The sequence below is a fragment of the Pocillopora verrucosa genome, chromosome 14, assembly GCF_036669915.1.
Source record: "Pocillopora verrucosa isolate sample1 chromosome 14, ASM3666991v2, whole genome shotgun sequence".
NCBI classification, from domain to species: domain Eukaryota; kingdom Metazoa; phylum Cnidaria; class Anthozoa; order Scleractinia; family Pocilloporidae; genus Pocillopora; species Pocillopora verrucosa.
This window is the reverse complement of record NC_089325.1, coordinates 21,901,029-21,913,489: the sequence shown is the minus strand read 5'-3', so window position 1 is coordinate 21,913,489 and position 12,461 is coordinate 21,901,029. Positions and strand designations below refer to the sequence as shown.

General features: G+C 38.4%; 1 protein-coding gene across 1 annotated transcript in view; it reads left to right on the top strand.

Annotated features, from left to right (window-relative positions):
* The window catches only part of LOC131781735 (phosphorylase b kinase regulatory subunit alpha, liver isoform), a 29,763-nt gene that overhangs the window by 15,579 nt on the left and 1,723 nt on the right, over positions 1-12,461 (top strand). The window contains 21 exon segments of the mRNA XM_066160902.1: positions 104-183; positions 647-764; positions 2,104-2,144; positions 2,146-2,187; positions 4,153-4,221; positions 4,224-4,259; positions 4,262-4,312; positions 4,314-4,330; positions 5,072-5,093; positions 5,095-5,150; positions 5,379-5,457; positions 5,858-5,937; positions 6,164-6,242; positions 6,999-7,128; positions 7,638-7,681; positions 7,683-7,737; positions 8,067-8,170; positions 9,540-9,578; positions 10,984-11,172; positions 11,288-11,341; positions 11,819-12,022. Of these exon segments, the coding sequence (XP_066016999.1) occupies positions 104-183; positions 647-764; positions 2,104-2,144; positions 2,146-2,187; positions 4,153-4,221; positions 4,224-4,259; positions 4,262-4,312; positions 4,314-4,330; positions 5,072-5,093; positions 5,095-5,150; positions 5,379-5,457; positions 5,858-5,937; positions 6,164-6,242; positions 6,999-7,128; positions 7,638-7,681; positions 7,683-7,737; positions 8,067-8,170; positions 9,540-9,578; positions 10,984-11,172; positions 11,288-11,341; positions 11,819-12,022 (1,589 nt within the window).

Here is a 12,461-nt window from a genome sequence, read left to right as displayed (position 1 = left end):
AATTTGCGTACTGGTGTTAGGGTATGAGGGGTTCATATGAAGTATTTATGTGTCTGTGATAATAGTTCCGTCGTTTAAACGAGTGGATTCTTTGCTCCTGCAGTTTTTAGGAGACATAGAAGGTTACGGGTACCCAGTGACCTGCTGCTGCGAACTGATTCTGAATCAATCACATCGGGAAGAGTAAGTTTTAGTGCTTGGTACATTGAACTGTTTTCTGCAAGGTAGGAATTTTTTTATGCAGGGAAACACTGACATATATTCTTGGGTTAGACACACAATTAGTAGGTAAAAATATGCCCCAATGATTGGGGAGGATAGAAAAGATTAAGAACTGTGTCAATTCACGCGGAAGGCCTCGGATCGAATGGTCGGGGTTTGAATTCTGACTCGGTCATTGTTATGTTCTTGGGCAAGACGCTTAATTTACAGTGCCTACCTCCAACCAGAACAAACCATCAGTGAAGCCCGACGAAATGCTGGAGAAGCTTAAAAAGGTAACGGGAAGCATCCCGTCCAAGGGGGTGGGGAGGCAATAAAACCTTCCTTTTGCAGAGAAAAGGGGTAAATTTGCACATTCCTCCCCAAAATGAAATTTTTTTAGATGGAATTTTTAATCAACCTTGTCTTGCTATTGTTGTTACAGAATCGAGCTTATAGCAGTGCTGGTCATAGTGCGGTAAGAAGAAAGTCGAGTTACAAGGGTTTGGTTAAAAGAAGTAGAAGCATCTCAGTGTACCACGAGCCATCTGGTGGTACATCTCGTAAGTTACTCTTAATGATTGTTTTGTATTATATTTCACGACTTTACGAAACGTCTGCAGTTATAGAAATTCCCAATTGAGCGATGAACGTAATCTGGCACTGCACTAGATTCGTTTCGCGTAGCTCTGTGATTGATTTAGTTATCGTCTCAACCAACCACTCTGATGCCAATCCAAAACCAGTCGTATTTTGGTCAACTCGTGTTATACCGCGCCAGAGCCGGCAAAATGTGGGCACTCGGAGTTAATTTGGCTCAGGAAATTTTTCTTTTTTTTTTTCGATTGGCCGTAATAATTACGATAGAGTTTATTTTCATGACAATCGAACAAAAAGCCCTCTAATGTTCTCATGCTTAGCCTTGGTCAGATTTGTTTCCTATGAAGAAATACTCCTTCCATTGTTCAAAATATTTTGCGCACTATTTTTTCGTGCGTCACCTAATTTTTATATAACTAGCTGATTATTTAAGTAGATAGCCTTTAGAAGCAACATCTGTTAGTCTACTTCTGGTGTAAACATTAACTTCTTTGTGCTGTTAGTCTTGTACGTGGCTTTGAGCAACGCATTTATGTTAAATTATGAACGCATACAACTCAGACGTCGGGTAACTTTACAATAAATCTAACCCTTTAAACGCGTAAGCGATGCAGCAATGTCTGTGACTTTGTTCACGGTGTTATCGTTTACTTTTCTGTTGAGTTAAATTTTACTTAACTTACGTGAGTGCATATATGTTTATCAGATAATATTCCTGCGACTTAAAGTGACTCCATAGTATTACACTGCAAATAACATTGTGCGTTTAGGCGAATAAGCAAGCGCAAATTCTGAGAACGTGGCCAATTTTTTGTCAAGCTTGTTTGTCTGGTTTTTTTTTTTCATAACAATGTACGAAGTAAACAGCTACGATGGTCTCTTGCTCTAGAACGAGCAAAGTGGCCTATACTTTCTTCTTTAAATTAGAAAAACAACGGAAAAAGTAATCGCAAGGAAAAAAAGGTATAGCTAAAAGCATGTCTGCGGAAATGACTGGAACAACCAGGCTTAATTTGCCATTGGTTGGGGGAAACACCAGAAAGTCCGGGGTACGTCAAGTTAAGAAATGAAAATTTTGTGTTTGAAGTTACCAACCCCGCTATATTTTGACGTGAAAGGAATGTCTTAGAATGGAATCCGATTAATTAATCTTCATGTTAAGTTTCAATCTGCCTTATCATCCACCAACATAGTACTGTACACTCCCGGCATACTTTAGGAAACCTCTTTCACGTGGTCGTCCTTTGATCAATCTTTCCGTCATGTGTCACGCACTCCACTAACATGCACTTGTCACGTGAGTTTCAGCGACTTGGAAGTCACCTCAGTCGCCTCCACATGACAATGAATGAGGACTGTGGCCCATCATTACCTACATGGGTACCGATTGGTACTAAGAGGGGCTATTACGTTCCTGTTTAAGTTTCCCTTGACTTATTTTGTTTAGTTGGTTACTTGGGTTTGTCTGTCTGTGTGTTGGTTTGGTTTTACTACGTTTTGTGTAGAAATCTTGTTGTGTGATCCTCTGTTGTCAGTGTGGTGAATAGAACTTGTTATGTATTTTGGCACGGTAAATGGAATCATGAGGGGGACTGAAGAGAGAAGCAAGTTCAAAGGCTTTTATCGTTTTTAAGATAAAATTTTTGCCAAACCCACCATTAGAGGGTAAATTTTCGTATTTCAGTAAAAGAATATCGTCACCGTTGTTACAATAGCTCCAACGGCGATAGACTAGTGAAACACTAAGAAAGCATTCAAGCTCTAAAGAAAAAAACAACGTGTGTGTATATCACCCAATGAAGCAGTTGCACATTACCTCTTTGATGTAGCTTGTAGGAAAAGCTACTTCTAACTGGCAAGTAACTGGCGTGTACTGACCTCCTTGTAGAGTTTACGTCCATTTAACACATAGTCTTCTCTGGTACAGGAGAAAAGTGGCGACCAGAGCTTTTTCTTCCTAACATTCTCAACAATTATATTTATAGTGACCTAATTATTAACCTATACTCTGTCCTGAGTGAAGTTCATCTTCGTGCTAATTTAAATGAAAAAGGATAATATAGTGATAAATTTCACCTTTAAAAATTAACTTAGCAACAACTGAAGAAGTGAAAAACTAACACTTTGAAAGTGCGTATGTGCAAAGGGCGGTGAAATTGCGCCCTAATACAGGCCGCCAATGCCGAACTAAATTTTTCACTTTGGCGACCAAATCATGAAAGTTAGGTCGCCAAATTGGGCGGACTACAAACGGTTCTTCAATCATAACCTTTTTACTAAGAGATATAGTTGAATTAAATAAATTTTGCAAAGATAAATTCCGCGGCAAAACTTCCTCGTTAAGTTTGTTTCCAAACCACGGTAGCACAATGCATCCGATCCCGATACTAGACCCATCGATAAACTAGACGCCCATCGATAACTAGAACGCACTTAGATTTAGAATGAGCCTGAACGTTGTATATCCATACATCCTAGTGTCCACTTGTAGCCACGTTAAAGCATCTTTTCCCCTAACTCTAATTTTGGAGGGTCTATCTAGAACGCTGACAGCGTAAAGAAAGATTTTTGTTTGTCTTTGAAAATGGCGACCAACTTTTTTTTGCATTGGCTACCATTGTGAAGATTTTATTTAGGAGACAAGTGGCTATCAGAAAAAAAAGTATTTCACGCCCCTGTTTGTGCATGAAATAGTTAACGGTATTATACCTTTTTTTAGCAACATGCAATAACATCTTAAAGACTAAACAGAATACAAGTCAGGTCAACTTAGATATTTACGCGCTCATGTGAAGAAATAAGGAGCATGCCATGAAGGAAAATAATTGTTAACGTTGAAATTGCTTATATATAAAATGATGGATAAGGCTTTAATATGCATTTAACAGTAAAACCGTATACTGTCGTTGAAATCTATCTCCTCTGTCCAGCGTTACTCAAAGTTCATTTAAAGCTGTCGAGTTTCAAGGTTTTTTGGAAAGCCGGCACCAATATTTTCAGTTTTACTTCGTCAAACGAGTCACATATAGACCCAATGAAACACTTGTGTGGTTTACTCTGGTGATTCGCAGAGAGGTTGACATTTAGAAGCATTAACCATGAACGATTGAAAGCCGATGCTCGGAATGGGTAATGATGTACATGATAACCACAGTAACTTGCACGTAGTGAATGGATCGCAAGCCATTCACGCTTTCCGGAAAGAAAAAATATAATAGCGAAAGATTTGCAAAAATAATGATGAAAAAGTGAATTGCGTACGGAAATCTAAATCCTGTTTGTTATCTTTCTACATGTTTAAGGTATCCTTGATATTATTTATGCCATTTTCCTCTGCCTTTCTCAAATCACGTTCCAGGATGTGAAGCATTTGAAGATCGCCGCAGCTAAGTTGGTTGGACACCAGCCAGGTCACGTTGCCATGTCCAACTGACGTGGAGTTGGAATAATTACTGTTTAGCAACTCAAAGAAGCAGAGACAATTGAATGCCAAGCTGACATACTACAACATATTCTTGTATAATACAAGGTACAGGAGTCCTGTGTATGGATGTTTAAATTTTCTCTGAAGTACCTACTCTTAGAGAATAGAATTTCTCCAACCAACACAACAAGAATTGTTCATCACAACACAAAAATACCAATATAACAAAATCAAGGGCTGCTCGCTTTATTCATTTGTTTCCCCCTGTTGTTATTATTAGGAGCAGTACAAGGTAAAAGCTACTAGGGGAATAAAACAATAGGACTTGGGGTCCCCCTACGAGGTCTGCCGCCAAACCCACCCCAATAACATTTCCTTCTAATCCTAAACCCCACGACTAACTTTTACAAACTAGGTATAGTACAGTAGAGTACCTGTAATATTATGAATGATATTGGAAATATGAGATACGTAACTGGGGGTGGTATAGGTTTTCCAACTAGAGAAGTGTAAGTTTTTTTGACTTGTATTCTTTCATGTTTTGGAGGGAGATTACTTTTATCGTGTAACTTCAAATTAATAACGATTTGTAGGTGTAAGAAGTCTTTTGTGATTAGTATGCGTCGAAGAACTGGTTCGAACTAACTTTGTTCCTTGATAGTATTCCTGCCTGTTTTGTTTATGTTTTTTTCGCATGTTTGTGAGTTTTATTGTTTGTTTGGCTTTTTTTTTTCACAAGATGGTTAAACGTAGTGCGTTCCGCCTTAGGATTATTTATTGCTTCTCTGTGAACCGTGGAAATAATTCACAGCAACAGTGTGGCTCTATTTGACTTTGTTTCACTAGGGGTCCAGACTTTGATACTCAAACTTTTTGGTGAACCAGGAGTTACAGTCCAAAAACACCTCGGAGAGCTTTACGAAAGGTAAACTAATTCAATCTTAGAAGTACTATTTAAGTTACGGAGGGTTAGCCGTTAAATGTTTTCAAACACGGCCTTGCGTCAAAGATTAAGATCAAAGAAAACTGATACTGTATCCTCAAGAAACCGGCTCAATACACATATTACCCAACGTTTTCCTGTTATGCCTTTTTTATCCACATTACCAGTGTGAAAGTTTTAACTGTCATTTTTGTTGCGTGTGATTTCAACGGCTTGTCAAAGTAAGCTATGGTCCTTAGTGCGTCACACGCTGGGCTTGTTGAGAAAACGAGTGGAGGATCTAGCCGAGGTATGTTTTTTATCTATTAATAACCTCCGTTTTCACGACAAGCTCAAACTTTGTGTTCGTTGTTGCTGTTGTTTATTGTTTTGCCGTTCATCTTTTTTTTGTTGTTGCTGTTTATTCTAAAAATTATTCAAACAGCCAAAAGCTATCCTGTGACATAAGACCTTGTGACCCAACTTTGGATTCGAGAAGGGGTTATCATTCATATGCCTATCATTTTTTTTTTGTGTCCCCCCAAGACCTCTCCCCATCTTGTTGCATCCGCCTCTTCGAGCTTTTCACTCTTTTAATGCATGGCCGTACTTCATTGGTCTGAGGTTAATCGCCTATATATTCGATTTCAAGCCCTTTTGGTGTAAAGTATAAAGTTGTTTATGAATGTTTTCCTCTTCTTCTTCACCAGGCTGCTACAGATCTTTTAGTGCACCAGAAGCAGCTGACTGTGGGGATCCCTCAGGGTGGACACGAAGAGGTCATAACAAGGTGAATCTCGACGATGTTGTCGTAGGGGCGTTTGTTTACTTAGTTTTCAAACCGTTTGATGCAAAAAAGAACAAAACAAGAATAAAAACAAAACTCGACTTCAAAATGTGCTTTTGTGAATTGACTTGTAAAGAAAGAACCTTTCTTCGGTGGTGTCTTCTCTGTCACTATATTGATAAGGTTTTTACTACACTGATATAATTATTCAATTTTTTTTTCGTGGCAGCCCCCTTCCGCAAGAGGACATGAAAAATATAATTTTCAACGTTTTTGGTGAAGATATGAGCACTGGTGTTGTCCCTCAGGTAAAATTCCTAAAATGTGTACGCAAACCAGTAACAGCAGAAGTACTAGAAAAAGTAATGATGAAAGTATTAAAATACAGCTAATTTTAGCATTAGTGATAGTAATAAGGAATAATACTAATAGGACCGAGTGGAGTCCAATTCGTGCTGTAATCATACAAGTGATTTACAAAATCAGACGACTGCGAAGCGGGAGTCAGATTTGTCAATCCGCAAGTGTGATTACAGACCAAATTGGACGACACGAAGTCCTGTTACCAATTAATCATAACCATTACAATTTTTGAAAAAAAAAAAACATTGAGGAGGAACATCTCCAGTAGATGACAATGTCTAAAGCAAAAAATTTGGAAATTTCTCAGTTTACTTTTCAGGTTGTTGCTATGGTTATTGTGATCGATTCTGTGATTGGTGGATTTAGCTGAGTGAACTTAGTATGATTGGCTGCTTCAACTGTCCGATTACAGGTTTCCGATTACAGCCACCTGTCTGATTACAACTGTACAGGGTGATTTTGCAGCTGATGTACCAATACATTTGAGAGAATTGTGAAGGTTATGATTTACGATAATAATAGCATAGAGAGTAGGATTTTTTAATCTTTACCTTTTGTAAACCGTCGGATAAGTATTTTCTCCCCTTGACAATTTTTTATTCCGTTTGGGTTGTCAATTCAGCTTTGTTTTGTTCTTCATCCCTGTAACATCGTCATTGTTCCGTTTTGGTCGAACCAGTAATCTTCTTCTTTATCACCAGGAACTGTTAGTTTATCTTGGGATCTTTGTAAGGACTGAACCGTCTCTATTCAAAGAGATGCTGAGGCTTCGAGTCGGCCTGATAATAGAAGTTATGGTGGCTGAGTTGGCGAGATCCATGGATTGTTCCGGTCAGAAACTAAAAAGAGTTTTTGTCTGTTTGTGTATTTAGATCTCATTTTTTCGAACTACGGACGGTTCTCCCCCAGTGCAGCTGAACGTATTGATGTTCGGGCGAACTTCCGTTTACGACAAATGACACCTCGTGCGAAATTGAGTCCTGTTTGTGTGTCTAACCTTTGCCACGCGTTATCGAGAACTTGATTTAACGCCGACAATGTACTTTCCTGGTTTTTTTTTTTTTTCGTCCTGTTACTCGAAGCACAGCTTTTCCAATTTTTTTTTTTCAACCTGCGTAGCTGCCCGTTTTGCGAAAGTTTGTGCCTTACATTTTCACAACTCCTCGCAGGCTAATCTTCAACCTTCAACAGTTTTGCGTTTGATCGGTAACAACCGGCAGACGTTACGACAGTAAAACTGAAAGAAAAAACAAAAAACACAGCAACAACCAAACAACGACAACTAGTCACTCTGAACATAACATGTCGCGTTCTAACGTGCAGCCATACGCGCCTTCCAGGTGAAGATGCCGCTGAGTTTTTCATGAACTTGAGCCCTTTTGAGATTGAAAACTCTCCTGTATCATATTCTTAGAGGAATGGAGTTGGTCGTTTCAAGTGGTAAGTTTAATTTCTTATTTTATCCTCAGTGTTTTTTTGGATCATGGAAAACCTGAGTAGTCGTGGGATTTTACAATCTCGATTAAATTTTTAGTCCTGGAATCATGAAAACTCCAGAAGAATGCTCAGAGAATTATTTCTGAGGAAACAGAAAAAATGAATTAGCTTGAAATAACTGCTGATTTTGTAATCAAATATTAACCAATTTCGAATAGCGATACAATACTAATACAGTGTACACCTCTTTCCTTTTTGTCTAATAATCTTATATGTGTTTCTTTCCTTGTTTCTTTTTTATTTCTTTTTTTATTATTTTAATTATTTTGTAGATTTGTCCTATGACAACAAGAGCACACCAGAGAAACAGATCTCAATCGTAAACGTCGACCTCCCGAAGAGGGTGGGGATCCGAAAACTTTCTAGTGCTATTAAGGGCAGTCTTCATTTTAGAAAGTGAGAGAATTTATTAATCATTTTGACCTTGTAATATCTTACTCTGTTCTTCCCTCTAGCTACTTGACAAATCGACAGTGGTTTAGCGCGGTCAGTACTCTTATCGACAAAGATATTCATCCTCACAGTGGTCAGTGTTGTCTGTATTCGACAACGGAACATTGGCCAATGCGATTGCGACATTACTGCCAATTGTGGTGAAAATTACATTATAAAATAATTCAAATGGTACGCGCGCTCTGATTGGCCATAAAACCATTTGACATGAGCATATGTAAACACGGTTTTCGTTCCTCTTTCCTTAGTTATTTTATAAAAGAAATGTAAAATGGTTTCCGTGTTTACATAGCCTGATGTAAACACTTGGGAGGTTGGGAGAAACACTCGATAAGCTGGAAGCCACTCTGCCTCGCGTCGTGGTTTCCTACGCTTATCTCGTGTTCTCCCAACTTCCCGCGTGTTTACATCAGGCCAGGTAAACACGGCAACCACTTTACATTTCTTCATTCGTGAACGGATTTGTGGAAGGAATTCGGTGCTCTTTAAAGAGTATACCCTTTAGCTGCAATGTTTGTCTCTACCAATTGATAACCGGTCAGCTGAGAGATAACCAGTTCTGCAAGTTAATAAAACTAGCAGAACTGGTTAGGATATCTTGTTATCAGTGGAATACCACCAAGCCCGGAAAAAGATCTTTCCTTGTTATTGTCGTGCTGGAAAAAATCTCCGGCAAAACTATCTCTTATCCAGGTATGGTTGCTGTTCAGTTTTCTTTAATAAATTGGATGCACTTTCGGTCGGCAATACCGTCTTCAAAAATAGGGACCACGGAAAGAATAGTTTTTAATCGGGGCGCTCTTCGCTGCTGTAAATATTTGAGGTGGGAATTATCACATTCATCTTTGCAAGGAACAGGGGTTGCTTTTCAAACAGGATAAATGGCGCGCACATTAGATTTTCTTTGCACAATGCGTTCATGTTGGCTAGCTCCAACCTATACCTTAGGCGGTGGCGATAATGAGTGATGCGAAAGTGAAAGAGTCGCGTCTATAAGGTATTATTTAAATTTTTCTCTTTTTGCTTTGGTTTGTTAGTTTCGTTTTGTTTGTTTTGTCTGGATTGGTTGTTTGTTTTCTATTTCTTTTTGTTTGTTTGTTCTATTTTGTGTTCCTTTTTTTTCGTGCTGAAAAATGTTAATCCAGGTTACGCTAGGCAAAATTGTTTGATTTTGGTTTATTGTCGATAAGCAAAGGGTGTTTTTATCAAAGCTCGTCTTGGAAGTTTCCTGGTTGCACCATCTTTCTGCACAACTGTACGGCTTAACAGCACGTTTTCATATTTATCAACAGAAAATAAGCTGTATTAAAATGTTTGCGGGGAAACATATGGTATGTTAACAAATGATTTCAGTTCTTCTAATGTTATAAGGGTGAAGGGAAATGACATCGATTCAGAAATGAATTTTTTTGTCTCAGCTTTCTGCTTTACTCACGAGTTCTTCGCTGTAAAGGAAGCCTGATTAACATCAACAATACTGCTAACAAATAACTTCCTCTCATCTTGCACTGTAATGACTAACAGATATTTTAAAAAGGCTTATGGAGAGCAAGTGAAATATTTGATTTCCAGCTTAGAGTAGAAATGTAGTTAACCTCTCGTGTGAGCTGCGAGGACTAATTGCAAGAAAGTGAGGAAGTTTATGATGGAGTCGACGTTGATGAACATCCAGTTAGTTCTTTTTGGTGCTTTGATCTTTTTTTTTTTTTTTTTTTGTGGTTGTTTTTTTACGTTTTGTTTATTTACGGTTATTCATTTACTTTTTTCATGTGTGAAACTCATTGCATTCCAAACCAAGCTTTTTTCGATAGTTTGAGTTCCTCAGTTAAGCACTTTTTCCTCCCACAGCGGGATGGACGGGAGAAATTCTTTAAGTCAGGAAACTGTCAAGCATTTCCGTGGCTCCTTTTCTACTGAATCGTAAATTGCAATTCTCTGCAAGCTGTTGTAACTTTCTCTCTAAGAAACCTTGACTGCAACCATAAGTGATATTGCATTAAAGCTAACGCTATGATGCAAAGGCATTAATGCTCTAATTCTGTGTTTGCTATCCAAGGGGAAAATGGATATTAATGCAATAGGATAAAGTAAACTTAAATTGAATTAACTGAGATGTTAAATAGCGTTCATCTCTTGTCAATCCTACGTGGCTTGTCTGTTTTATGGCTGTTATCTTTTGAACCACGTTACCTCGCGCCGTCTTGCGCCATTGTTTTGCATGGTTTTGTAGTTACTTACTGTGTGTAATGTGTAAAGGAGTAAATTTTAAGAAAGAAACTGTGGTGCCCTGTCTGTAGGGAGTGGGGGGGGGGGGAGGGTATGAGATGATTCGGTTTTATCAATTGAGTTGATAATGCCAATTAGCCACCATAAAAAGGCTCAAAAGCAGACGTGTTGAACGTTAGTCCTCCATCAGAACGAATGACGAAAGGCTAATTCTTGAAACGTTAAGTTTATATTAGCAACTCAGTTGATAAAACCAAAGAATGTGTAAAGAGACGGAAATAACGATTGAACACATATGAAATTTGTCAGTCTCTTATTTGTCTAGAAAGGTGATAACTTTGATTTTCCATCGATGACGTGGTACGTTCATAACCAGTTCGAAATATAACGAAAACTTAGATTAACTGAAGTATCATTTTGGACCTGCCAACACTGCGCGAGAAATTGTTAAAAAAAAGTCTAACACAATAACAACATTAATAACAACTATATTTGTTTTCGGATTTAAAGCATATGAGCGGTAGAGGATTGCTACCATCACCTGATCAGGATAAGCTGGGACCACAGAAAGATAAAGATGACGAGGACGAGGACCCTCAGGACCGCCTTGGGCAGTGGATCAGGCGTAGGTGCCTTGATGGAGCTCTTAACCGAGCCCCTGAGGATTTTTACCCCAAATTCTGGAAAGTTCTCGAAAAGGTATGATAACTTGCAAATTTCAAACTCCAAATTTAAAACATTTTCATATTTGCGATGTTTTTCAGCCATTTGAGCGACCTGTTGTTATTTTTTTGCTTTTTTTTAATTCCTCTAGTGTCGAGGTATGACCATTTACAAGCATTATCTACCGAACACCATGGTCTTAGAGGTATGCCTTCGGTTGAATCCCATTTTCTAGTATTATTTCTTTAATTTTAAGCTTTACTGCGATTTTTGACTGGCTTAACAGGCTTATGCACCCTACTCTATCAGTTAGGATGCAATTATTATCCAATGGCGACATGGCCACTCGCATATTTCTGCCCCCGATGGCGATAACGTTAAGTTACTGAGAGTTCTTCCCAGCGTTTTCTGACATAATTAGTTTTGTTCTGGTTTGTCTTTCCTCCAAAGCAAAATGTAATGCTGTATCCAGAGCCTTTGGATTGCGAGGAAAATCTGATAATATTGTTATACATCAGTCAGACAAACCAAAATTTCCTCGCCGAAACAAATGGCAAGATAATATGTCAAATCTGCTACTGGTCAATGTTAAGCTTATTGTGATCACATCATTTCTTAACGCAGTAACCATCATTAGTCCTCTCTTAATAGTTTCAGTCACACAATGCTTTTCTGTTTCCAGATGACTCCAGGAGAATTGAAGTTTGCGTTGTGTGTGGAAGCTGCCCTGAATCGCATTCCAGAGCCGGAATATCGCCAACTTGTGGTGGAAATGTTGATGGTGCTGTCTCTTGTGGTTGAATATCATCCAGAACAGACCCTTGGAGACACTATTGACGTTGACGAACTTGTTTTCGAGGGCCACAGTTTGTATCTTAAAGATCAGGTGGGTGTAGGACAATCTTTTTCGTTTTCTTTTCGAAGTGTTCTTCGTTCACAGTATTAAATAAGCCTGACTGCTATGTGTGTTTAAGAAAAGGGGTTAGGAAGACCATTTTTTTAAGGACCTGAATGTCGCGGAGACTGAGGCAATGTTTAGGAAATTCTTACGTTCACCGTCAAAAATTGCCTCGGTAGATATTTATGACAATTACAAAACTGAGGACTTTTTTTTTTTTTTTTTGTCTTTTTTCTGATGATGAGATGAAGTTACATGAAGGCAGTGCGAGTAGCAACTTTTCTGCATGCTAAAACCCGAACATTTTTTATGGTAGAAAACACAGATTACTCGTGACAGTCACTTATGATCCTGGAGAGTGGGGTTTTTCGTTGAGAAACTAAAGGTGGTTTTACTGCAAAATAAATTTAGTTGAATCTGGATTGGT